This window comes from Cajanus cajan, chromosome 1, assembly GCF_000230855.2.
Source record: "Cajanus cajan strain Asha chromosome 1, NIPB_CcT2T_4, whole genome shotgun sequence".
In the NCBI taxonomy this organism is placed as follows: domain Eukaryota; kingdom Viridiplantae; phylum Streptophyta; class Magnoliopsida; order Fabales; family Fabaceae; genus Cajanus; species Cajanus cajan.
Genome location: NC_138517.1, coordinates 80734101 through 80761435, shown reverse-complemented (window position 1 = coordinate 80761435; position 27335 = coordinate 80734101). Strand labels below are relative to the sequence as shown.

The window sequence follows — 27335 nt, the reverse complement described above, 5'->3', positions numbered from 1 at the left end:
TTATTTTTTTAATAAATAAGGTTTTTATGGGATAGAGTTATTTTAAGATATTTGTTTGCAGGATATTTTATAAGAATTATTTTTATAAGATTATTTAATACATAATTCTACAATGATAAGATATTATTCACTTTGAATCTAAGTCTTCACAATTTTTACTACTAGATTTTAATTCTTTAGCAACATTTTTTTGTTTACATTTATTAAAATATTACTATATATTAAGAGTTAATCACCTATACACTGCTAATGTAAATTTTTTTTACATTGATAACCAATTATATCTCTTAATTGTGTCATGCCACTGTAAACACATTTACTTTTAATAGTGACATGACACAATTAAGAGATATAATTGGTTGTCAGTGTAAAAAAACTTTACACTGGCAGTGTATAGGTGATTAACTCATATATTAAATAAATAATTTATTTTGCAACACTTTTTTAAAAAATGTCATTATAGATAGAATAACATTTTTTATTTCAATATTATTCTTTCTAATTATTTTTAAAATCAAAGTCTCATATCGAATAAAAAAATTTCATATAGGTTATTTTGCAACATTTATAAAAAAAATGTTACTATAATTACTTCTAAAATCAAAGTCTCACATTGAGTAAAAAAAATATATTTCTCTTATTTCTAATTGTTACCCATAATTAAAGTCACACATTAAATAGATTAATGACTCATAAAAAGTGTATATAATCACATAGTTATAGTTAAGATAAATAAAATTTGATATTTTATATATAATTAATGGTGACTAACTAAGAATGTCTTTAATCTTCTCTTAAAGAAGTCCTAAGAGTTTAGGAGGCATATAAATATATAATAGTTGATAGTGATACCTAAATTAAAATTAATTCATTTTATAAAATTAACAAAATCTTAGCAATATCATTAAAATGTTACAAAAATACTTTGGCAATATTTTTCAAATGTTGCTAAAAATTATTTGTGTTGTAGTGTTTACTTTTGATCATCATCCAAAAGATTTCTCAATCATTGAAGTATATGTGCGTTTTATAAACTATTATTTCTTCTCTTATTTTATCGATGTGAGACTTGTTTGTATCATAATATTATTATGTCCAATAAATGAACTTAATTTTTTTCATTAAGAATGAAAGTATAATCAAATAAAATAAACTAATGTTTCAAAAATAGCGCCAAAAACCTTTAAATCGAAATATATTTTCTATTATGACTTTAAAATGATTCTAGTAAGCTAAAAAATTATCATAAATATATAGGTTAGGTCTTTATAAAAAATTAAAACTTAAGTCTAGTTTATTAACATATTTTAGATTAACAAGCTAACAAATTTGTTTTTAAATATGTATGTGAGTTTTTTTTTTAATTTGTGAAATAAAAAATAATTTATTCCATTATTATTAATATTAAATTTTGAAAATTAACAAAAGAAGGACAACTCATACACATTTATATACACTAATTACACTTACACACAAGTTGTGATGAAATAGTTAGGATAATCTTATAAAAAGAATATAAAAACTCTAAATATTTTCTATATTCTATTTAGAATATTATAAATAATCAACTATGAAAATGATGGTAAATAGCATGTGAAAATGTAACTATTAGAATTTTTATTTTTTATTTCTTGATTTCGTATGAACAGAGAATGTTAAGCGTTTAAATATAGCGAAAATGTTAAAAATTATAGATAATTTGATTTTTGTATTATAAATTTATTTATTTAATTATATTATGATTAATATAATATGTAAATTAACTCTTATTATATTGTATAGTTAAATACGCTAATAAATTAGGCATAACATGTGTAATGACCTATTTGATCACTACATTTACTACAATTTAGCAACAACTAAACGGAAGTACAAACATCAAACATTTATCTAATATATCATGCAACAAGTAAGTAAATCTCATGCAAGTGGTCATATATGTAATAAATAAAATAACTATTTTTGAACATATATACATACTTCATACAAAAGAAATAATTAATGTATACACAATAAACCTAGTTGCTAGTCAAACATCTATACAAAACTTAGTTATCTTAGGATAACATCCAAAAGAGAACCACCTCCAACATGACTCACTATTGAACAATACAACTCAATCCGCTAATCTTATCATGTTCTCATACCAAATATGATCATAATAGTTCTAAAACCACGAGGAAAAATATAGGGTAAGCTTGTGATACAAAAACAATGTCATACAACAACATGCAACATAAGCAACTTAAAAGGAACATCATTCATTACATCATATCGCGTATTGTCATACAACTTAAAGTACATAAACACCCGTACAACTTAGATAATTTCATCATAGTTATCAAACAATACATCGTCTTCATACAATATTACGTTCGTTTATCATATAGCAACTCATACACTTTTACACCTTTAGCTTAACAACATTTACGTACATATATGTACATATATAACCAGTACTAGTTACGGAACAAGCAGTAAAGACAACGATAAGCACCAACACATCACAAATAATTAGAGTAATCAAACCCCTCATACAACTTCAATCCACTCAATACATTCAACAAAATAGCACATATATACAACTGATGCATTGTCATGCATATTAAGCATGAGGATCTTTGCCCATTTTTAAGAAAACTTATAACACCTTTCCCTCTAAGCTAAATCAATCAACTAACCATAACTCTCTACTTAACCCCACAACTTTCAATGACTCCATAAACTTGAGTCAACATGTAGGGATAAGAATAGATTAGACCTTAAATAAGAGCTTATAGTTTGATGTATTTAAAGTTTGACTTGTCTAACCTATTTAATAAAAAGGTCAAACTTAAACTTTTAAAACAATCTATTTATTTAAAAAGTTAAACTTAAACTTATAAAAAAATTTGTTTGATATGATATGTCAACCTATTTATCTATATGATATAATAAAAATAATATATATATATATATATATATATATATATATGTGTGTGTGTGTGTATTACATTATTAACAATATAATTAAATAAATAAATTTTTAATACAAAAATAAAATTATCAATATTTTTTACATTTATACTACGCTTAACATTTTATGTTCCTTGTTCAAACGAAATCAAAAAATTGAAAATAAAAACTCTAGTAGCTACATTTTTTTTTGCTTCATTGTTGGTTATTTAAAATACTTTAAATGTGATATAGAGAATATTTAGAAAGTTTTTTCCTCTAAAATTACCTTTGATTTGTGTGTGATTATACGTCGGTGTCCATGTTAATTTTTTATTTTAAAATTTTTAATACTAATAGAGTAAACTATATTTTCTCATGTAAATTAAAAAAAAAGGCTCGCATGTTTATTTAAAAATACAATTGTTGACTTATTTAAAATTAATTTTTTTAGTATATTTAACATTATTAATGCAAACTAGGTTAATAAATCAAATCTATATAAAAAAATCTATAATAGATAATAAGTCAAGATTAAGCATTAATTTTATAGAATAAGTTTAACATGTATTTTCAAAGTGTGGTTTGATTTGACTTATTCTCATCCCTATTGACATGCTTTTTTAAAAGTTCAAGATTATTTTTTTATAAATAATTTTTTTAAAAAAATTTAAACTTAAATTTTTTATTAAATAAATTAAATCAAATTTTAAACAAGTAAAGTCATAAATATATATATTTAAGATATAAACTATTCTCATTCTTACTTAAACATATCGGATTTTTTCTTCAAAATATGATATGGTAGGTGTGACAACTATTGTGTTTTATAAGACTAAAACCAACATTGCCCTTTTTATATAATATTTTGTAATATTTTTAACACATTTTTAGTATTGTTAAAATTTGTTAAGAAACATAAAATTGTGAGGTTACTTTTCATTTAATGGATTCTATTTGTGATTCTATTTTTTAAAATAAATTTAATTAACAATAAAAAATGTGTTAGAGAATAAATGGTTAACGATTCTAAAAAAAATAATTAATAAATCAGTTAGTACGGCATATGTTTTATGGTAATTATATTTTTGACAAAGACATAACTGTTATTAGTGTCTATATTACGTTCGAAAAAATATATGTATTTTTTTATGTAACAAAAAAAACATTTCTATTTCATAGAAAAATATTTTTATTTATAACAAAGTCATTTTGATGTTTAAATTATATATATATATATATATATAAGATTAATATAACTTTATAAATTTTTTATTTAAATATTATTTTATTATTAAATAGACACCAACTGTTCGTGGACTTGTTAAAATTAAAGAAAAAAAATAATGTTATTTTGTGAAGATAACCTGTTACAAAATGTTTGTTTTAAAAAGATTACACTACAATACATATAAATTATTATTTTTAATTACATATTTTCTCTTATGAGTAAATTTATGTGATATATTATTATAATGTTTTATTTATAATCTTTAAATTATTGTTTTTTTTATTAGTGTTTCACTGTATTTGTCTTGTTTTTCTTCTACATATTTGAGTCGGTTACCACAAATTTTAATCTCTATCGTAGTATTTATTAGCACTCATAGGAGGTTGTTTGCTCCTAACAAGATTTTCTCTGTACATATAAGTTAGAAATATTACATGCTTAAGATATCCGATTAATTTCAATGTTATTGGATAGTTGGTTTAACTAAAAATTGTTAACTTAATACCTTGTTTAACTTCCTAATCTCGAATGCATCTTGTTTATACGTTTATTTATTTGTCAAATTATTTTGAACGAAAATATTTTTAAGGATTATTTTTTTATAACAATAATTTTAATTTTAATTTTGTTTACTGAAAGTGCTTTTTGAAATTTGTTAACCCCTTTTAATCTATCACTTTATTTTTATTTAGACTTAAATGCATTATCCCTCTACAGGTTGGTATCTCAAGTTGAACACAAATGACAATAGTTTAAATAATTTAGAAGTGTTTAGTTTCGAGAGAGTAATTTGTGATTGACCCGATGGCACACTAGTTACAAAGTTTGGTGCAATTTCTCTTCATGCCAAATTCTTTTGGAATCTATCATGAGTTGAAAATTGTGTGGGAGAGAGGGATCATAAATCTTATAAAGTCTGACTCTAAAGTGGCTCTAGATTTTATCACTAGTAGTAACACAGTTTTTTTATTTTTTATTTATCGTTATGATTGTTCAATCATAAAAATCAATTAGTTTCAATTAATTTCGTGATAAGGATTGACAGGCCACATTTCAACATACCTATAGAGACTAATTGTTAGGCTAACACCTTTGTTAAAGAAACATCATCAACTCTTGTTGATTTCATTATTTTGAAATAGTATCTTTCATCCTTATTTCATATCATCTTAGTTGATGCTAAGTGTTTAAGTTTTAAGGTATCAGTCCTTTTCTATTTGTTGATATTTACATTCTTACTCATAAAAAAATGTATAATTTTTTAAATATTATAATTGTGCAATTTTTTTACTTAAATTTTAATTAAATAATTTTTGTTCTTTAATTATTGTAATTTTATAATTAGTCTATTCTATTAAACTCTATTTTTTGCAAAAGATATGTCAAATGACACAAATATTGATGTATTGGTGACACAATGTGATGATGTGAGATGTAAAAATAAAAGAAAAAATTATTCAAATATTTAAAAATTAGATAATAATCCATGATCTTTATATTTAACAATATAATAATATGATTTAACTAATAAATTAATATATTTTTTTAAATATAAGCAAAAAGTAATCAAATATTGTCTTTCACTGAAAACTAAAGTTGCACGTATATATACTAGGGTGGAAAACGATTAATTTAATCTATTTTGGCCCACTTGCTAAAAATGGACTAGAAATTTTGATTTGTCTCGATTAGGATGGGGTGGTGGGCTAATAGGCTAATTTGTCAAAATTATAAAAAAAAATTATTAATTTAAATTGACAAATAATTTTTTTAATAATTGATATAAATTTGTTCTTTAACTTTAAGATTACAATACTAATAATAAATTATAAATTATTAGAGTTTTTATTTTTCAATCAAAATCACAACTAATAATTTTTAAACAATAGGACAAATTATAAGTTACAATATAAATAAAAATTAATATTTTATTAAACACAAATCAATTCACTTCAATATGTTATTTGACTTGACGAATTGGTGAATTAAGTGAGTTGATAAACTAAAATGTCCATCTTCACTGTCAATTTTTGGTCGACCCACTTTACCATCCTAATACTTACTATTAGATAAAAATTAGTATTCGTAATATAATTGATATTTTAATACAAATAATATTGGTAGCATATTAATATACTATAAAATATAATTTATTTTATAAAACTTTACATTTTTACAATTGTTGCCTATTTAAGTTATATATTATAATTTTTATTGTAACGACCCGGCAAGTCACCACACTCATAACCGCAGCACACCGGAAACACTAGACAGAATAGAAAGAGTATATAAATATAGGATCTAGAATATAAATATATACAAATGTTCCAATCTGACTAGAGTTAGGGCGTATAATATAAAATACAATTCAAAATAGCCAGATAGTGGCTTAACATCCAAAACATCAGCCAGTTAAGACTCCCCGTCCTCTGCCAGCTATAAGCTTGCTCCTATCACAAATCTAGCCCTGCTCTGCTCCCATACAAGTATGATCATCGCAGTCCAAACACATGGAAAACAACAAGGGTAAGCTAGTATAAAAAGAACAAGATATAGGGAAATTTTTAAGTAATAACAGCAATTACAACCATCAACAATTCATCAATAAACATCTTGTTAGTCATTACCACACGGTTTATCAATGCACACACAATGCGTCGTCACGCATATCACCTCGGAGATCTCCTACCGCACCTCAGCCTTTCGGCCTACACACCTCAGCCTTTCGGCCTACACATCTCAGCCTTTCGGCCTATACACCATCCAATATCAGCACACGTTTCATCACAACGGTACAACTCAACATATCGATTTTCAACAATGCACAACTAATACAACTCACCATATCATTTTTCAATCAAAATACAACTAATGCAACTCACATCAATCATCAATATTATTTACTCATCATCACACCATATTCGTCCATTCCAATTCAACTCAGTATATAAGGAATTATCATCTCCGCGCCCAGCGCACTCGTGGTTGCGCCCAGCGCGCCACAACCAGAGAGCACCAGGAACCAATACGCTCGGCACAATACTTATTGCGCCCGGCATGAGGGAAGGCAGAGGCCTCACAAGATTTCATATGCCCGGCGTACGAACCCGCGCCCAGCGCAGGATAGGTATAGACTTTCTCCAAGTCTCACGCTCGGCGCAATATAAATTGCGCCCAGCGCCACCCCTGGCAGAGACTCCCATGGAATCTCCACGCCCGGCGAGACAAAGCCAAGCCCGACGCCACACCAGAACTCAAAACTTGAGTCATACACTGATAACGCGCCCAACGCGGTTCCACCACGCCCAGCGAGGGCCATCCAGAGACTCACATCCTGAAGTCTGCCCGACGCATTCACCATTGCGCCCGGCGTGCTTGCCTAAATGGAGTCTCTGATGGTCACGCGCCCGGCGCGAAGAACTACGCCCGGCGTGATACCCAGCAGCTACCCTCAAACTTTCGAAAATCTCATCGGAACCTATAAAACAACCAGGGAATCCCACATGCAATCGGCCCAAAATAATGCATTTCCATCGAGCATCACGAAAAACCTCTCATTTCCAACATGCAACCATAGAATCAAGAAAACCCAAATTTTTGAAATGAAACTCCAAACTCCCAAAACCCATTTTAGCAAATCACCACCAAGAATCAACAACCAAAAATCAGAATTTGAGTTTCTAGAACTCGTTTGCAACCAAAATCCACAAGAACCAGCTTCCCTTACCTTAGCTTGAAGATCCGAGCTTCGGGAAGGAAAACGAAGAAGGGGGGAAAAGCTTGATTCGGAGAAGAATAACAAGCTTGGACAGCAAGGAGAAGAAGGCCTCCGCACACTCAGCTAGAAAAAAATCCTGAACCTATTCCGCACCACCACCTTGAGACAGGAAAAATGGTAAATGAGATCCAATGCACAGATGGAAGCAAGGAGGGAAAATGAGAGTTAGAGAGTAAGAGAGTTGGGGGAAAAAGGTTCCGTACGGGGGAGTCTCACAACCTCCCCAGCAACAGGAGTTTTCGTCCCCGAAAACAAACTTACTCGGGAAGAGAAACGGGTACCGCTCCCTGCACTACTGCTCCACTTCCCAAGTAGCCTCACCGGTAGCTGCATCCCACAACACCTTTACTAGGGAAATGGACTTGTCTCTCAACTCTTTTAGCTTATGATCAACTACAGCTACTGGCAACTTCTCATACGTCAAATTTTCCTTCACTTGTACATCATCCAGTTCCACCACATGATTCGGGTCATAGACGTACTTTCTCAGCTGGGAGATATGAAACACATCGTGCAGGTTTGAAAGAGACGGTGGCAAGGCCAACCGATAGGCAACCGGACCCACACGCTGTATGATCTGATAGGGAGCCACGAATCTCGGTGTCAACTTTCTTGCCTTCAGTGCTCTACCCACACCAGAGGTCGGAGTCACCTTCAAAAATACATGCTCCCCTTCGGCAAATTCTAAGGGCTTCCTCCTCTTGTCAGCATATGACTTTTGCCTACTATGAGCAGTCTTCATTCTTTCCTGAATTATCTTCACCTTCTCAGTGGTCTGTAGGATTAGCTCCGGGCCTACCACCACTGACTCACCATCCTGATACCAGCACAGAGGAGTCCTACATCTTCTGCCATACAATGCTTCGAATGGTGCCATCCCAATGCTTGCATGAAAACTGTTGTTGTAGGTGAACTCAACCAACGGTAAAACCTCCTCCCAGCTACCCAAGTGGTTTAACACACAAGCCCTAAGCAAATCCTCCAAGGACTGAATTGTCCTTTCTGACTGACCATCCGTTTGTGGATGATAAGCAGAACTCAGCTTCAACTTTGTGCCTAAGGCTTGGTGTAGACTCTGCCAAAATCTGGAAGTGAACCTCAGATCTCGGTCGGAGATAATACTAGAAGGCACCTCGTGCAACCGTACTATCTCCTTTACATACAACTGAGTCAGCTTCTCCAAGGACCACTTGATGTTGACAGACAAGAAATGTGCACACTTGGTCAAACGATCAACAATTACCCAGATAGCATCACTATTCCTAGCTGACCTAGGCAACCCAACCACAAAGTCCATAGTGATGCTATCCCACTTCCACGTCGGAATCTCTATCTATTGCATCAACCCACTCGGCTTCTGATGCTCAACCTTTGCCTTCTGACAGGTCAGACAGGCCGCCACATACTCAGCGATCTCCCTCTTCATACCCGACCACCAGAAATTCTTCCTGAGGTCTTGGTACATCTTAGTCATACCTGGGTGTATGCTAAGTCTACTCTTATGGCTTTCTTCCAATACAGCCCTCCTCAGCTTCGCATCCTGAGGTAGGCAAATCCTGCCTTTGAACCTCAAGATCCCATCTTCTCCTAGTTCAAAACCAGCAGCTTTCTTGGTACCCAGCAAACCAAGAAGTCTCACCAACTCCTCGTCCTGCAACTGCTTGAGTCCAACCTGCCTCAAGAACTCATTAGTTATGGTAACTGCCCCACAACTAATGTGATCCTGAGCTAACTCCACACAGAGATTCAAATCCCTGAACTTTTCAACCAGCTCCAGCTCTCTTATCATAATACTCGACATGTGGAGGGATTTATTTCCTACTCAGCGCATCTGCCACCACATTGGCCTTGCCCGGATGATACATCAACTGAAAATCGTAATCCTTCAGAAACTCCATCCACCGCCTCTGCCTCATGTTCAGCTCCTTCTGATCAAACAGATACTTCAAACTCTTATGATCACTAAAGATGCTGAACCGAGCACCATATAAATAATGCCTCCAGATCTTCAAAGCGAACACCACAGCTGCTAACTCCAAGTCATGAGTGGGATAGTTCCTCTCATGAATCTTCAGTTGCCTTGAAGCATATGCCACCACTTTCCCGTTTTGCATTAGCACACACCCCAGACCCTGATGAGAGGCATCACAGTACACGTCAAAAGGCTCACCAGAGTCCGGCAACACCAGCACAGGAGAAGTGGTTAACCTCCTTTTTAGCTCAACAAAACTCTGCTCACAGGCATCAGTCCAAATGAATGGCTGCTCCTTCCTAGTCAGCTGGGTTAGGGGCGCTACTATCTTAGAGAAACCCTCAATAAATCGTCGATAGTAACCCGCCAAACCCACAAAGCTCCGAATGTCAGTGACAGTCCTTGGACGTTCCCACTGTAACACCGACTCCACCTTAGCCGGATCCACCGCAATCCCCTCCGCTGAAATCACGTGGTCCGAGAACTTCACTTCATCCAACCAGAACTCACATTTTGAAAGCTTAGCATACAGCTGCTTCGCCTTCAAAATCTCCAGCACCACCTTCAAGTGCTCTCCATGCTCTTCCCGGGTTCTTGAATAAATCAAAATATCATCAATGAATACCACTACGAATTTATCCAAGAACGGCCGGAAGATCCTGTTCATGTAATCCATGAACACTGTAGGGGCGTTGGTCACACCAAACGGCATCACGACATACTCATAGTGACCATACCTAGTCCTAAAAGCAGTCTTCGGTATGTCACCCTCCTTCACTCTGATCTGGTGATATCCTGATCTCAAGTCAATCTTGGAAAACACCGACGCACCCCTCAGTTGATCCATTAAGTCATCTATCCGGGGAAGTGGATATTTGTTCTTAATGGTCAACTTGTTCAACTGCCGGTAATCAACCCACAGTCGACTACCCCCGTCCTTCTTCTTCACCAATAGCACAGGAGCACCCCACGGTGAAACGCTCGGCCGCACCAACTGCTTCTCCAATAGGTCTTCCAACTGACCCTTCAACTCTACTAGCTCAGCTGGAGCCATCCTATAGGGAGCCACCGACACTGGTCCCGCACCTGGGACCAAGTCAATACTAAACTCTATCTCCCTAACAGGAGGCAACCCAGGCACCTCATCTGGGAATACCTCAGCAAAATTCTGCACCACATCAATTTTAGAAATGACCCGCTCGGTCTCAACACTCAATGCAGCAAGTAGAAGACAGCACTCCGCCCCATCTCTCAACAAGGACTCAACTTGGCCAGCTGAGATCAACAGCTCATCCTCCTCCTGAGGAAAGATCAACCGCTTATTGGCACAATCTATTAGAATGCGATTGGCAGACAACCAATCCATTCCCAAGATTATGTCAATATCCACCAAAGGTAAACAAATCAGGTTCACCTTGTACTTCTTCTCATTCCCCACAACCGGGCAACCCACACACAATTCAGAAGCAAACACAGAAGCAGAAGCGGGCGTCGACACAAGCAGTCTCAACCCCAAATCACACACAGACACACCCAACATAGCAACACATGCATAAGATATAAAGGAATGTGTAGCACCTGACTCAAAGAGAATCATCACATCCTTACCAGCAGCTTTACCCTTCCCCTTCACAAGATCAGAAGAAGTCGAAGCTTCAGCACCCGTCAGAGCAAATACCCTACCAGCTGTAGTGGGTCTGTCACCTCTTTGAGTCTCAGTCCTCTACACACTACTCCTCTGAGTATCAGATCTCTGCGCATCTCTCCTCGGTGTACTCCCCTCCGGTCCACTCCTAGTGGGACAGTTGAACGACAAGTGGCCCATCTGCTGGCATCTGTAACATCTGCTCTCGGCGTATGGACAATCCCTGATCAAATGGGATCCCCGACACCTGTAACATCTCAAAGTGGCACCTCCACTCTGTCTACCTCCACTAGCAGTACTGGAAGACTTCCTACTGACAGGACCCCCTTGCTGTGATTGGGGCCTATCATAGGGCTTCCTCTGACTTCCACCTCCCCTCCTGCACTCAGCTGGTCTCTCGGTGGCTCTAATCACACGGTTACCCCCTTCCAACCTTTCCACAATCTTCGCCTTCTCTACCAAGGCAGGAAACTCGGTGATGGCCATAGGCACCAACACCTTCTTCAGCTCATACTTCAGACCCTCTACAAACTTTCTGCACTTCCAAGCCTCAGAAGTAGCCTGTGAATAAAAACGAACCAAGTGCTCGAACCTCATCGCATACTCCGATACAGACAACCCACCCTGGTGTAACCGCAGGAACTCAGCCTCCTTGGCGTTCCTTACACTCTCCGAAAAGTACTTCTCCATGAATACCGTCTTGAAGCACTCCTAATCAACTGCAACTCCTCTAGTAGCAAGCATCTGATAAGTGTTTCCCCACCAATGCTCGGCCTCTCCCTCAAGCATATACATAGCATATGCTAACCTCCTCTCTAGAGGACATCCCAGGACAGTAAAGATCTTTTCCAGCTCACGGATCCAGCGGTCAGTTACCTCTGGATCTGCATCTCCTACAAACTGTGGAGGAATACACTTCCGGAACTCAGCAAGATCCCGGCTTTCCTGTGACCCTGTAGGTCTTGTTGCACCAGCTGCAGCTCTCTCAGCCTCCATCCTAGCAAAATAGGCATTTTGCTGTTGCATAGCCATAGCCATCATCTCTATGGCACGGGCTATCTGCTCATTGGTCCTAGTCATCATCTACAAAAAGGAACAACATCTTTAGTATACTACCATTCAACCCAACTACAATTAACAACACAATAATTCATCACATCAGTCAACACAGCATACAACAAACAGGATCACACAACACAGAGTTAACACAACGAAAGCCTAAAGGGACCACCCCAAAGAGTGTCCACTAGACTCGACCTACTCTGATACCACTAAAGTGTAACGACCCGGCAGGTCACCACACTCATAACCGCAGCACACCGGAAACACTAGACAGAATAGAACGAGTATATAAATATAAGATCTAGAATATAAATATATACAAATGTTCCAATCTGACTAGAGTTAGGGCGTATAATATAAAATACAATCCAAAATAGCCAGATAGTGGCTTAACATCCAAAACATCAGCCAGTTAAGACTCCCCGTCCTCTGTCAGCTATAAGCTTGCTCCTATCACAAATCTAGCCCTGCTCTGCTCCCATACAAGTATGATCATCGCAGTCCAAACACATGGAAAACAACAAGGGTAAGCTAGTATAAAAAGAACAAGATATAGGGAAATTTTTAAGTAATAACAGCAATTACAACCATCAACAATTCATCAATAAACATCCTGTCAATCATTACCACACGGTTTATCAATGCACACACAATGCGTCGTCACGCATATCACCTCGGAGATCTCCTACCGCACCTCAGCCTTTCAGCCTACACACCTCAGCCTTTCGGCCTACACACCATCCAATATCAGCACACGTTTCATCACAACGGTACAACTCAACATATCGATTTTCAACAATGCACAACTAATACAACTCACCATATCATTTTTCAATCAAAATACAACTAATGCAACTCACATCAATCATCAATATTATTTACTCATCATCACACCATATTCGTCCATTCCAATTCAACTCAGTATATAAGGAATTATCATCTCCGCGCCCGGCGCACTCGTGGTCGCGCCCAACGCGCCACAACCAGAGAGCACCAGGAACCAATACGCTCGGCGCAATACTTATTGCGCCTGGCATGAGGGAAGGCAGAGGCCTCACAGGATTTCATATGCCCGGCGTACGAACCCGCGCCCAGCGTAGGATAGGTATAGACTTTCTCCAAGTCTCACGCTCGGTGCAATATAAATTGCGCCCAGCACCACCCCTGGCAGAGACTCCCATGGAATCTCCACGCCCGGCGAGACAAAGCCAAGCCTGGCGCCACACCAGAACTCAAAACTTGAGTCATACACTGATAACGCGCCCAACGCGGTTCCACCACGCCCAACGAGGGCCATCCAGAGACTCACATCCTGAAGTCCGCCCGACGCATTCACCATTGCGCCCGGCGTGCTTGCCTAAATGGAGTCTCTGATGGTCATGCGCCCGACGCGAAGAACTACGCCCGACGTGATACCCAGCAGCTACCCTCAAACTTTCGAAAATCTCATCGGAACCTATAAAACAACCAGGGAATCCCACATGCAATCGGCCCAAAAATAATGCATTTCCATCGAGCATCACGAAAAACCTCTCATTTCCAACATGCAACCATAGAATCAAGAAAACCCAAATTTTTGAAATGAAACTCCAAACTCCCAAAACCCATTTTAGCAAATCACCACCAAGAATCAACAACCAAAAATCAGAATTTGAGTTTCTAGAACTCGTTTGCAACCAAAATCCACAAGAACCAGCTTCCCTTACCTTAGCTTGAAGATCCGAGCTTCGGGAAGGAAAACGAAGAAGGGGGAAAAAGCTTGATTCGGAGAAGAAGTACAAGCTTGGACAGCAAGGAGAAGAAGGCCTTCGCACACTCAGCTAGAAAAAAATCCTGAACCTATTCCGCACCACCACCTTGAGACAGGAAAAATGGTAAATGAGATCCAATGCACAGATGGAAGCAAGGAGGGAAAATGAGAGTTAGAGAGTAAGAGAGTTGGGGGGAAAAGGTTCCGTACGGGGGGTCTCACATTTATTACTAATTAAACAAAGTTTATATTTTATTAATATTAATTATATTATTATATTTATAAATAAATTAATAAATATAAATTATATTATGTGACATCATTATATTGATGTGTATATCATTTATCACATTATTTGACATACAACTAACATTATATTTTTAATCAGAAGAAGAAATTGTAATGTACAGTTATCTTATCTTATTTTAGTATATATAAATAGAATAAAATTCTACAATAGACGTTTTCCACTCAAAATATATGTCCTTTTAAGAAAATACTACATTCAATACACATTTATTTATTGTGTTACACATGTATCACAGGCTACATAAATGAGCATCACAATTCAAAGTACTATTGTCTATTCCATTTTCCTGCATTTAAAAAAAGTAACACATTTCATAGCATTGATTCTTCATTTCCGAGACCTTTGCCTCTTGATCTCCCTTATTCTTTCATAATGAAAAATCATTAATTGGAAGGTGACATAAGTTTCAAGACAATCCATTCCCCATAGTTAACAAAATCCCTCTATCTCTCTCCTTCCACACCAACACCATCCCTGATCTCTTTCTTGGTTGCAATTTGAGATAGTAACTTGATTAAATTTCTTCTCATCTCACTGTTTTTCTATTGGCAAAATATTGTAGAGGAAAACCCCTTCATCATGTTCTTCAATGAGACCGATCTGGCAAAACATGTCATGGGTTGCAAGGAATTTGAGTTCATCATAGAGGAAGAAAGCTTTTCTGATTTATACTTGAGTTTGTAAATAATGAAGAATGAGTGAACTTTTTGATTTGGACTCCCTCCTTATTTTCTTTTCTCATAGATGCTAAAAACAGGTTAATTATAATTATTTTTCTTCATAATTCTTCTAATGCTAACACAAGCAAATCAAATATTTTCGTTTAAGGTTATAAAGTTAATATGAAACAAAGATTGCATATACTATAATTTCATCTCAATAAAAAAAAAAGGTGTCAAGATGATAATCTTTTATAAAATATATTTTTTTTATACAATTTTATTGATTAAAGACATCATTAAAATTATGAAATCTTTATACCATTTATTTGTTTTGTATTATTTTTGTTAAAAAATAAAATCACTTAATTTTTTTATAATATTGATTTGTTATTTATACACAATGTAATATACATATATATATATATATATATATATTAAAAATATATTAATAATATCATAAATTAATTAAAAAAAATTATTTCGTGCATTGCACAGGTTACCCACCTAATAATATTTAAGAAATTAAAATTATTTAATTAAAATTTTATAACCAAAATTGTATAATTACTTGAGAGATTAAAATGTATTTAAATATGTTATTTATAAATAGATTCAACATTTTAAAAAACAAATTATTAAAAGGTAAAAATAACCTTATACAGTATAAAATATTTGTTGTAAATATAAAATTTAATTAATACAATAAAAATATTTATTTACAATATAATTTATACGTTAAAAATATTTATTTACTATAATTTTAATTATATTAAATAAAATTTTATCCAATACATTACCTGAATAGATAGATTATTTTTATAAATAAAATTGTACAATATTTTTATAACTAATATAATTAGAGTCTTTAACTATTTTGTAAGATCCTAACATTTATTAAACTATCTCTGATAACTGTGTTTTTATATAATAAATTTTATCATTAAAACATTTTGATGTGAATGACTCAATATAAAAATTGTTTTATGAACCTTTTATAATTAGTTCTTATTAATAAAATATTTTAATTTCACTTCAAAAAGTTAAATTCTCTTATTAAAATTTTAAATCCTAATTGATATAGAAAAGTTCATAAAAATAGATTAATAACCCAAAAATAAATTGCAAAAATTTTGGTCCTCTTCAAAAAAAAAGAAAAAAAAAAGAGAGAGAATGTAGTATAAAGTGAAATGAATGATGTGACATAAAAATAAATGAAGAAAAGACCTACATACCCTTACTGGTAGAACTACACTTGTGTGTTGTTTGGGAGCACTTCACTGTTCTCTCACTCAAATTCTCATTTTCTTATTATTCATTTCTTTTTCCTCTGCTCTCTCTCTCTCTCTCGTGTCCCCTTCTCCGTGGTAAGTGTTGCTTAACATCTCTTTCGTGAATAACCCATGTTTCTGTTCCTCCTCGCATGTATAAGATAAACCGTTTCTATTCAAAATCCGAATTCCACAGCGGTACCACTGATACAGCGAACCCTCCAACAGCGCTAGTTCTTGCGATCATTGAGTTGTGTGTTTTACCTGCATTGTTCTGTGCTTTAAATTTTGTAGGGTGAAGTGGGTTTTTGCGATGTCAGAGAAAGGGGGAAAGGGCGCTTCGCTGTTAAGCAAAGGGGGTATGTGTTCGTTTTCTGTCTTGCCCTGCATGTAAAGTTTCGATTTTTTCCCCTTGTTTGCTTTTGGGTATTTGATTTTCTCTTGTTGGGTATGAATTTTCTGTGAGACTAGTCTGTTGGGTAAGCATGCACAAATACAGGGTTGGGTTTTGAGTCCTTTGACCTATGGGGTTGTTGTTGATGCTGGGTTTTTCTCTGTTGTCAGATATGAGATGTTGCACCTGATTTATTTATTTATTTTTATTGAAATGTATTTGTGCCCCCACCCCTTTTGTTGAAATGTCTTTGTCTTTGGTATATTATCCTTGTCCTTTCCTTTGATTTTGCATGTGTTCTTTTGTGTCCTTTCATGTTAGGGTTCATTTGCTTTGAACATTTAATGTCTTCATTTTCTGTTTATACTTTTAATTACAAAAAATGCTATGTTGTTGTTGTTTTAGAGTTCAACAGTTTAGGAAACAGTGAAAGCAGAAAAAATGAAAACACAAAATAATAAAAACTTGTTTTCACCATACTTTTCCTTATAAAAATTTTTGAAAACAGAAAATAAAGACATTTTAATAATTAAAAAAGTGAAAATAGAAAATGAAAACAGAAAAAAACCAAATGACTCCTAAATTTTTCTGTTTATTTTTTATTATTGATATGGTATTATGTTTTGATAACATAACATGTGTGTTTGTGGTGGGTGGCAATATTCTAAACCAGTTTTGATTTAAGCATTTGATTGTTCATTTTTTTTTCTTCTGTTTTTTCTTGGTAGGATCTCTAAAAGGGAAAGATGACAGTGCAACAAAATCATCAAAGGGAAGGAAGGTTCAGTTTTCTAAAGAAGGTTAGCTTCTTTATTCTATTAGCTTCGTACTGCTTGTCAGTGGAGTATGCAAGTACTAGAGCTTCTATGTGATGCGGTTGTCACTCAATCTACTGATCTTGTTTACAACAAGTTGTTCAATAACCTTACTGAAATTATTGCTTGGTTGTCTATTACAGGTGCATTTGAATCTGGAATAAGTAGTTCACTTACTTCACTAAAATCTGGTGGAAAAGGTGAGTGTAATTCCCAAAGTTCTTATTGTCTTTTTATCTGTTTGGTAACATTGCATTTGAGCACATCTCCATTACAATCTTTAAATCAATTGTTCATTATTATTTTTAGTTATGTTCCTTTTTACTGGACTATTTTTTTTTAAATTTATTTTCATGGTGACTTTATTAAAGGAGGAAAGGTTGCAAATGGTGGAAAGAGTTCTCAGTCAAAAGACCCGCATTCATCAGATCAAAGAGTTGGGCAAAGTTGGTGCCTGTCTCCATTATCTTTTATATGTTTTTTCTTTTATATTTTGTAAATCATGTTATTATTTTGTGCTTGTATGTCTCACATTGGGATTTAGAGTTTGTTTGAATAAACTTATTCAGAAGCACTTGTAGAAAAAAATAAAATAAGAAAAATTGAAATAAGTCTCTCCATAAGATAAAGCTAGTTTATGCATAAGGTGAAAATAAGATTTTGGGAAGTTAATAAGAGAACTTCTACAAATTAACTTATGGCATAAGTTAATTTTAGCTCATAGATAACTTTATTTCGTTTTTTCTTCTATTTTTCTCTCTTAGAAGTGTTTCTGTAGAAGTTTATTCAAACAAGTCCTTAGCCATTTAGGTTATGTTACCATATAAACTTAATCTGCATTACATGATGCCCCACTTTTCTCTTACTAATATCAACAATATTAATTCTTGGGTGAGATGCAGAACTTTCCGAAAATATCAAATGCCTGATGGACTGTGAGGCCGCAGATATTTTACAAGGAATTCAAGAGCAGATGGTCATGTTATCTAGAGATTCAACTTTCAAAATGCCCATGTGAGTGAGATGCTGAGCTTCTTTTGTATTTAAAAGGGTGTATTGGATATTTAATAGTTTATCATTAGAGTAGAAGATATTTTTGAGTGATCTGAACCTTTTGTTCTCCTGTTGTAGATCATTTGACAAGGGACTGCAGTATGCCAAAAACAATAGCAAGTATACAAATCCGCAGTCTACTAGACGTGTTCTTGAGTATCCTTAATTTTTTGGTGTGGTGTGTGTTAATACATATGTTAAGCAACTTGTTTAGTTCTTGACTTTGTTCGCATAGATTGATGACCATTGCTGTTGATTCTTATACTCTTTTCTCTTTTTCTTGATAATGTTCATCTCTTGACTCAAATATCAGACCTCTTGCAAAATGTGGTCTCACTGACAGTGAGGTAATGATCATATTATAATTTCCTTTTTTCATGTGTTATATGTAGCTTTCTTGACATAATCACCTGCTGCAGGTATGTGTGATTGGTAATGTGTGCCCAGAAACTATTGATGAAGTGTTTGCTCTTCTCCCATTATTGAAGGTATGACATAGAGCATTTTGTGTTCCTTTCATTTAAATCATTAATGAAAGGAGATATGGTTGTTTTCTTATTATGTAATAAGGTTCTTTCACTATTTACAAGTTAGTGTTTACTAAGAAGGAGCTCTTCCTTGGATAAGTAACTGCAGTGGCAAAATTGATTTAATTTTAGGCCAACAATATTTGGATAGGGTAGGTGTCTTGTGATTTTTTGGACAAGTGTCTATAATATGACCCTTTTCTTAGCTCATCAAGAATAGTGTTTGTTGAATTAGTTTTCTGATATATATATATAAAGTTACATAAATGAAAACAAGTCTCTTGGTCCAATAGTTGTAAGGCTTATCTTAGGATATAGGGGTTTGACTTGTTGTTCTTGCAATCATTTCCTGTCAACATTAAAATAATGCTTGATCAATAGAAGTTATATCCTGATAGCGCAGATAGTTATTTTTGGAATACTGTGTGGATCATGTTCATAGAAAAAATAGAGTTATATAAATGACTTGTGTTACCTAGGAATGAATCGGAAATCCATCTCATGGTGTGTATCTGTTTCAGGAGAGAAACGTTGACAGACAAGTTCTTAAAGATTCGTTGAGTGAGCTTGCTAAGCTTAGACGGCCGGTGTAAAGCCTTGTAATGAAAGAGCTCATGGGTGAGTTTTCACATGTAGCACATGTGAAACAATTTTCAAACTTGGACACTAATGTTAAATTTTAATCCATGTCTTATGTTCGGTTTTTAGTTTCTAGTCATATCCTACTAGGCTGTACAAAGGTCTGATGCAGAGTTGTGAATGACAATTGAATGAATTTTGCATGTACAAGGCCATGGTTCTTTGTTCCCCTAGTTTGAGATTAGGGTGAGAAAAGTTAAGATTTGGATAGGGTATTATATAACTCATTTTCATACTCAGTATATGAAGAAAAAAATATTCGTGTTTTGGTTTTATATCGGATAGTAACTTAAAGAGTAAATTACACTATATATGGACCTGCGCTTATGCGTGGACAAATAAGTAAATTATTTTATTTGATAGTAATTTAAAGTTGTGTTAGAATATATTATATCATCATTTGATGTATTATTTTTAGATGTGGTTTCTTTGAACTATGAAATGTAAGTTTATTACAACAGATTTCGTAGTTTTCACATTGATAATATTTACACCAATAATCTAACATTCAATCTCTACTATTTTGTCTTATTTGTAGAGTTATATTCTTTTTGGTTTAGTCTTGCATTAGTAATTTTTTTATTAGATGTTTTAAGTTTTAAAACATGATATGAATTAAATAATATTTCAAGTCTTTTATATTTTAAACTGTTAAAAATTTGTCTATTGATATCTCACTATTGATATAGACGCCTAATAGAAAATTAAGTTTTAAATATATCATTATTAAGAGAATAAATGAAATGAAATTAATTCAGACATTTACAAGGTGCCTACATTAACATTCGCGTGGCAGAGGTTCATTGGGACAAAGTCAAATGTATTAGTAATGTTTACTTAAGAAATAACAAATTTAATTTAGTGAATTAAATATTACGTTTTTTGTTGTTGCAACCAATGTTTTAAAACCCGGACCGACCCGGCCGGTCGGACCGGTTGGACCGGGAACCGGTGGTCCAGCCGATTCGAATCTGAAGTTGGATCGGTTATGCAGTCGACTCGTTTCAAACTGGATTGAACCGGTCAATTTTCCGGTTCAACCGGTGAACTGGTGGGTCAAACTGGTTCAACCACTTTTTTTCTTATTTTTTTTTTTTAATTTTTTTAAGGGACCATAAATCACAAAAATAATAATGAAAATTGAATCTTTTAATGAAAAAGCAAGGAGTCTTATTAAATATAACAATGACTACTTGTTCTAATATATTTGTTTGCAATATATACAACTTAAATAACTTTTATAGTATATTATTAATTTTAAATTATATATTTAATAATGCAATATCTATGTAAATATTACACATATTATTTTGTGATATTAATTGCAAGCATATTATATATGTACATATTATTTATATTTTTAATTTGTATTAATATACCGTTTAACATGTAATTTTTTATGTATTTTTTTACAAAATAAAAATAAAAATAATTTAAAATAAGATAGAAAAATTAAAATTTAAAATAAGATATGAATTTATTAAAATTTATAAGTATAAAATATATTTAATATAAATAATTTTTAATAAAAATCAAGTCATGCGGTTCAACTAGTGACCCACCGGTTCAACCTTTGACCCACTGACCCAGTACCTTAATCGGTTCGATGACCGGTCTGGTTTTTAAAACTATGGTTGCAACTTGAAAGAGTTTGGATTTTCCTTATACTAGTATTATCCGCATAAACAAAAATTACATATTAATTAAAAAGAAAAATTAAATAGGCAAATATTATTGATTTTTTTATTATAATAAATCACGTTAGGGATATATTAAAAATCACGGTAAGAATATTGTTATGTTTTTAATAAAATTTATCTATTTTATCTTGTTAAATAATACTATGAGAATATTAGGAGATATTCATCTAATTTTTATAAATGTATTTAATTAACTTAAAACTCTTAATTTTAAAATTTACTTTTGGTCTAGAATTATGCACAATGAATAGTATTGAAAAATAAAAAGGAAAAACATAGAGCAATGTAGTTAGTTGATATAAATATGCATAATATTATTTATTATTTAATTAATAAAGAATGAGACATGAGATATAAAAGTAGTTTTGAGGGTAGAAAAGTAATTACGGAGGAGAGAGTGAGGCGCGCTCTTTCATCTTCTTATACACACACGCGTAACAGAAAAGTGAGAAACGATTACGAAGAAGCATTTGGCATTTTGGAGAGAGCAACTAAGGCAAGAATGGCGTGCGTCGCAACTTGGGTAGACAGAGGGAGCACGGAGAGCCATCGCTACTTCCTCAGTCGCCGAACCGTGCTGGAGATGCTTCACGACAGAGGCTACGACGTCCTTCACCATGCCAGCCTCACTCCCTCCCTCAACGACTTCCGTTCCCGCTTCGGCCAACAACCCAATCACCAAGCCCTCGGTTTCTGCGTTTCGCATCTCTCTCATCCCTCCAACATGGTGGGCGTGGCTACCTATTCTACCACTAACTAAACTTAACTAACTTTGTTAATAGTGAACCACGACCACGTTTTGCTCTGCAGGTGCAGGTGGTGTTCACGGGATCCGATCACATAAGAAAAGGAACCGTGAGTGAAATATTTAACCTGATTGTGGATAGAGAAAATTTGAAAGCGCTCATACTTATTGTGCAGAGTAAGATGACTTCCTTCGCGCGCAAAGATTTGGAGACCTGCCCATTTAAAGTTGAGATATTTAGAGTGAGTTTCTTGTTTAATCCTTTTATAATAATAATCATTATTATTATTATTTTTTCTGATTTTAATTACTTCTTCTTCAGATCTTGTGCTTCATATATATAACACAATAAAAATCTATAAAATAAATTCTCTTATGGATCGACATATTTAGTTAAAAGTTATATTCTTATTAAAAAATTTAAATTTCATGTCCATGACTAGAAATAAAATAAACAAAAAATTTGTAAATGGGAAATAATCCTTATTTTTTAAGTTAATTGTATTTGATAGAGTTAAGGTAGGCTATTAATTCATATTCTAAGATGTTATCATATTTATCTAGATAAAAGAGTTATCAACTATTGATATACATCAATCATTAGTAGTGTATTAGAAAAAATATCAAATTTTACTTATTTTAAATTATTAAAAAGGGTTATTCATCATATCATATTTATTATTTATCTATGCATAAGTTCAATAGTATTAAATGTGAAAAAATGTATTAAGAAAAATCTAAACTTTACATCAACTAAAAAAAAACTTTATAATAACTGGAGATAAGATAGTATTAGAATGTTATAATATATATATTAGTATCAATTGTCAACCATATCTATAGATTAAAAAAAAAAAAAGCTTTTACTTTGGAGGGTCGTAATTTAATAAAATATTTTAGGTTCATAGCACACAATATTATGTAAGATGAGATTATTTTTAAAAGTTCTCTTATGGTATGCGTCCAATTCTTGCATTCAAACATCGGATAGTCTTTAACGAATTACACTTTTCACACTTTATTTATTACTCATTTACTTGTTCAATAATTAATGTCTTTCTCTAGTTAACTTGATGGAGGTTGGTTTTGACCATTCACTAGGAAATTAGGAAGCTTCATGGTGTTTAAGGGATCAAATCCCCAACAGCCACATAATTAAAGGATTGCTATGATACTGTATCATGTGAAAGTTTTATAATGTCGATAGATGCAAAGATTTTGTTGAGATGTAAGTAAAATATCATATCATTTAAATAAAAGAATAAATATGAGTTTATATACACACAATTATTTTTATTAATAAAAGATATTTTGAGTGATGTCTAAAAATAAAACTGTCAGGACTTAGATTTAAAGTGGACAATATAAAATCTCTTGTATCAAAAAATTTTCTAATAGCATGGAGGATGAACATGAGTCTTCCTAATGGTAGGTTTGGAGTTGACTCTTCCTAATAATGGGTCCATATATATGGAAGAATGGAGGAGTGTCCTCCTAGTTTCATGGAGGATGAACATAGGTCTTCTTATCGATGAGTTCGAAATTAACTTATGGATCTGGATACCTTGTATCGAAAGTATTCCTAATGGTGGGTTCATATATGAAGGAGTGTCCTCTTGAAAACATGGAGGATGAATGAGTCTTCCTAACGATGGATTCATATATGGAGGAGTGTCATCTTGGTAACATGGAGGATAAATATGAGTTTATATATACACAATTATCTTCATTAGTGAAAGGTCTTTTAAATGATGTCTAAAATCAAAATCATAATAAAAAAATGTATGTACTCAAAATAGATATTATTTTATTAATATAGAAACATGTGTGTGCTCAACCCTAATGCACAATAAATTTGAAATGAAAAATGATTAAGTCTCTGAACGCGTGTACCGAAATTCATTCTGAATAATTAAAATAATAATTTAAATAATAAAATATTAAATTAAATAATTATTTTATAATAAATTTATTAAAAATATTAATTTTAATGTTTTAGACGACGATTCGGATAGTGTAGGATCACTCATTTGAAATTTGATTTATGCGTTAAGAGAATGTTGTGAAAGGATCTAAAATAATTTTGTCATGTTTTAGAATAAATCTGAATGTTAATTCCATTAATGGTTGCATCTCTGGCCCTTATATATGTTGGGACATATTTCATGCCAATTTCTTTGTCCCGTGAAGGTTTATATTTTCAACAAAATATTTTATATTTTTAAGAAAAGTGCTCAGCAATGATGAAATTCATGTGATGATCCTGCTCTATTCAACCTTTACAGTATGATGAGGTATTAGGTTCTTTATGTTTGAATTTTTATGAGGATCGGGGTTTTAGTTCTTTTACACATATTTCTTCTCCTTTGTCTAGATAACTGATTTGCTGGTCAATATTACAAAGCATGTGCTGCAGCCAAAGCATGAGGTACTGACTGATGATGAAAAGAAAGCACTGCTCACCAAGTATAGTTTGGAAGATAAACAGGTAATGTATTTATTTATTTATTTTTTAATTTGGTGGATCACAGGTAGTGTATGTTTCAAAGATGTTCTTCAAAAAATGAATTACGAGAAACGCCATCAACACACTTTTTAACTCATTATTTTAAATATATATTTTTAATTAATTAATTTTTTTTAAAATATAAAATTTTGTGAACCTTATACATTATTTAATGATTCAACCTTTTTATTTTATAATTTTTAATAAATTTTAATTAATTAAAATTAGTAGTTTATGAGAGTTTTGTTGTTAACATTCCTCTAAAAATAATAATGATGGTAAGTTTTGGGAGTTGAAGAGTAGTTGTTTTGGGTAGGGATGGTAAAGTTCGTCATGGCCTGCGGGCCGGCCCGTTGGCCCCTTAAAAACTGGCGGGCTAGACCATCATTTCAACTCGTCAACCCGTCAAGCCCGTCTTGCCAAGCGGCCAACCTGCCGGGCCACAACTCGCTAGCCCGCATTTTTTTTTTATTAATTTAATTATTTTTATGTTTATTTTATTTTGATATAGAAGATGAGGATGAAGATGATCAAGAAAAAAAGTAGAGATAACTTCTTCCAAGAGAGTTTATAATATTCTTAAAATAAAAATTCAAAGTTAATTAATTATATTTGAACTTGTTTTGTGGACTATCAAAAAATTTAGTTTATAAGTAATTTGTAAGTTTATAATTTAGTTTTGTTTTTGGTATAAGTGGACTAATTTCTATTTTGATTTTGTTCTAAGTTTGTAATTTGCTTTTGTTGAACATATATTATGTACAATATGTATGCATTTTTAATTTCATATGGTTATATTTATTTATTTGTAGCAAAAAAAATTTATTTGAACATAAAATATTTTTTTCCATTTTTATTTTATTTTATTTTTTTTGTATGCGGGCTGGCTCGCTAACTCGCCAACCCGTTCTTAGGCAGGGCAGGCCAGCATCCCCAGCCCGTTTTACATTAGTAACCCGGCCTAGCTCAGTCCGTTTTTAGTGGGCCAATGATGGGCCAGACCAAAACGGGCCGGGCTGGCCTGTTTTGCCATCCCTAGTTTTGGGGGTTGAAGAGTGGTTCGTTTTGGGGTTGAATAGAGTGGTTCGGTGATCTTAAAAAGTTATAAATTATACATATTACACGTGGAAATTTCTGGTAGCATATTTATGTCCTTTGCCTTTCGAATTATAAATCAGTTATTTGTTGCATTTCCTTATTTAAGTAGATTCATATCCAATGGTAATGTACTGTAATAAAAAAATATTTTAGTTTTGAATTGATTGTTCCATAAATATATTTATTATTTCTTTTTTCAGCTGCCTTTGATTTTAAAAACTGATGCCATAGCTCGCTACTACGGGTACGAGAAAGGTCAGGTTATTAAGATCACTCACAGTGGACCGTTGATTGAATCTTATGTATCATACCGCTGTGTCGTGTAATGATACTTCTATTGCATGTTTCAATGTTGAGTAATGAATTTTGGATACTTAAATAAATGAAAAATCTTATTGAGGCTTCTAACTTTTCTCCAATATCATATCAATCATTGTCACTTTTTTTTTTTTTTTTTCACACATCACTTGTTTGTCTCTATGTTCTTATTACTTTGAAGGTGTAGACATCTCTCTTTCGGGGTCCAAATTTTCATTTATTTACAAAATGATGAGATTATATCACTAGCCAGTTGTTTGAGCCTAATACTAAGATGGGGAGAGTCTTGATTATAGTTACAAAAGTTGTTAATCTATTTATTTATATATTTTTTTTTTCATTCTCACAAAAATTTCTTGAGAAAATTTCATCTCGATACAATTTTTTATTTTATTTTTTTACTTATTCTCTTAATTTACTTCATTCTCATTTTTTTATTGATTGGATAAAGGTATAATAACTATTGGATCAATAATAGCTTGTTCATTAAATGATAATATAGTGACATGCAAGATATTATTTTTCTTGTAGTTTTATTTTAACAAAGTATTTTGATATCTTTTTTAAAATAGGAATTATACTGTGCTACAGTTGACACTATCAATAAAATCTGTTAGAAATAGACGGAGATTTTACGGATGCTCTTGATACATCAAGAAAAATGAACAAGATGATGTTCCAAACTTTATGTCAAGGTTCTGGTAAAAATATAAGTGAAAGAATCTCAAGGTGAATACTTATGTTAACATGATTTCCTATATTTATGATATTTTTGTAAACTATAATATTTCTTATACTACTTAAAAAGTTAACGATCATTTTAACGTCAAAACAATTATTTGAATCATCTGTGATGTGTAATATTACTATTTTTTTAAAATTATCTCTCTCTCTCTCTATATCTCTCTCTCTCTCTCTCTCTCTATAT

The 27335-nt window shown here is 32.9% G+C and overlaps 3 protein-coding genes across 3 annotated transcripts; 2 read left to right on the top strand and 1 right to left on the bottom strand.

The window, feature by feature from the left end:
* Positions 1-8235: 8235 nt before the first annotated feature.
* LOC145955866 (uncharacterized) lies at positions 8236-11512 on the bottom strand. Its single transcript, XM_083071184.1, has 5 exons — positions 11330-11512; positions 10907-11215; positions 10040-10399; positions 9463-9615; positions 8236-8760 (listed from the first exon to the last, which is right to left on the bottom strand). Exons 1-5 carry the CDS (start codon positions 11510-11512, stop codon positions 8236-8238), a joined length of 1530 nt encoding a protein of 509 aa, XP_082927310.1.
* Positions 11513-16614: 5102 nt separating this feature from the next.
* On the top strand, positions 16615-20315 carry LOC109804048 (DNA-directed RNA polymerases IV and V subunit 4). Its single transcript, XM_020365797.3, has 10 exons — positions 16615-16708; positions 16907-16971; positions 17735-17806; positions 17965-18021; positions 18193-18267; positions 18724-18835; positions 18953-19030; positions 19188-19221; positions 19294-19362; positions 19923-20315. Exons 2-10 carry the CDS (start codon positions 16926-16928, stop codon positions 19992-19994), a joined length of 615 nt encoding a protein of 204 aa, XP_020221386.2. The 5' UTR covers positions 16615-16708; positions 16907-16925; the 3' UTR covers positions 19995-20315.
* Positions 20316-20455: 140 nt separating this feature from the next.
* On the top strand, positions 20456-26830 carry LOC109803852 (DNA-directed RNA polymerase V subunit 5A). The gene is made up of 4 exons (XM_020365521.3): positions 20456-22467; positions 22551-22727; positions 24860-24973; positions 26290-26830. The coding sequence occupies exons 1-4, from the start codon at positions 22087-22089 to the stop codon at positions 26413-26415; spliced, it is 798 nt and encodes a 265-aa protein (XP_020221110.2). The 5' UTR covers positions 20456-22086; the 3' UTR covers positions 26416-26830.
* Positions 26831-27335: the final 505 nt, after the last annotated feature.

What these genes read in the sequence shown, in the direction of transcription:
- LOC145955866 (XM_083071184.1), bottom strand. Translation starts at nt 11,512, where the DNA reads ATGATTCTCTTTGAGTCAGGTGCTACACATTCCTTTATATCTTATGCA. An exon ending in GGAATGAGAAGAAGTACAAG is followed by an intron (nt 11,216 to 11,329) that starts GTGAACCTGATT and finishes ATCTTTCCTCAG; the next exon opens with GAGGAGGATGAGCTGTTGAT. An exon ending in ACCTATTGGAGAAGCAGTTG is followed by an intron (nt 10,400 to 10,906) that starts GTGCGGCCGAGC and finishes GATGAAGTGAAG; the next exon opens with TTCTCGGACCACGTGATTTC.
- LOC109804048 (XM_020365797.3), top strand. Translation starts at nt 16,926, where the DNA reads ATGTCAGAGAAAGGGGGAAAGGGCGCTTCGCTGTTAAGCAAAGGGG. An exon ending in TTCGCTGTTAAGCAAAGGGG is followed by an intron (nt 16,972 to 17,734) that starts GTATGTGTTCGT and finishes TTTTCTTGGTAG; the next exon opens with GATCTCTAAAAGGGAAAGAT. An exon ending in GTGGTCTCACTGACAGTGAG is followed by an intron (nt 19,222 to 19,293) that starts GTAATGATCATA and finishes CACCTGCTGCAG; the next exon opens with GTATGTGTGATTGGTAATGT.
- LOC109803852 (XM_020365521.3), top strand. Translation starts at nt 22,087, where the DNA reads ATGAGATATAAAAGTAGTTTTGAGGGTAGAAAAGTAATTACGGAGGAG. An exon ending in TTAAAGTTGAGATATTTAGA is followed by an intron (nt 22,728 to 24,859) that starts GTGAGTTTCTTG and finishes TCCTTTGTCTAG; the next exon opens with ATAACTGATTTGCTGGTCAA. An exon ending in ATAGTTTGGAAGATAAACAG is followed by an intron (nt 24,974 to 26,289) that starts GTAATGTATTTA and finishes TTCTTTTTTCAG; the next exon opens with CTGCCTTTGATTTTAAAAAC.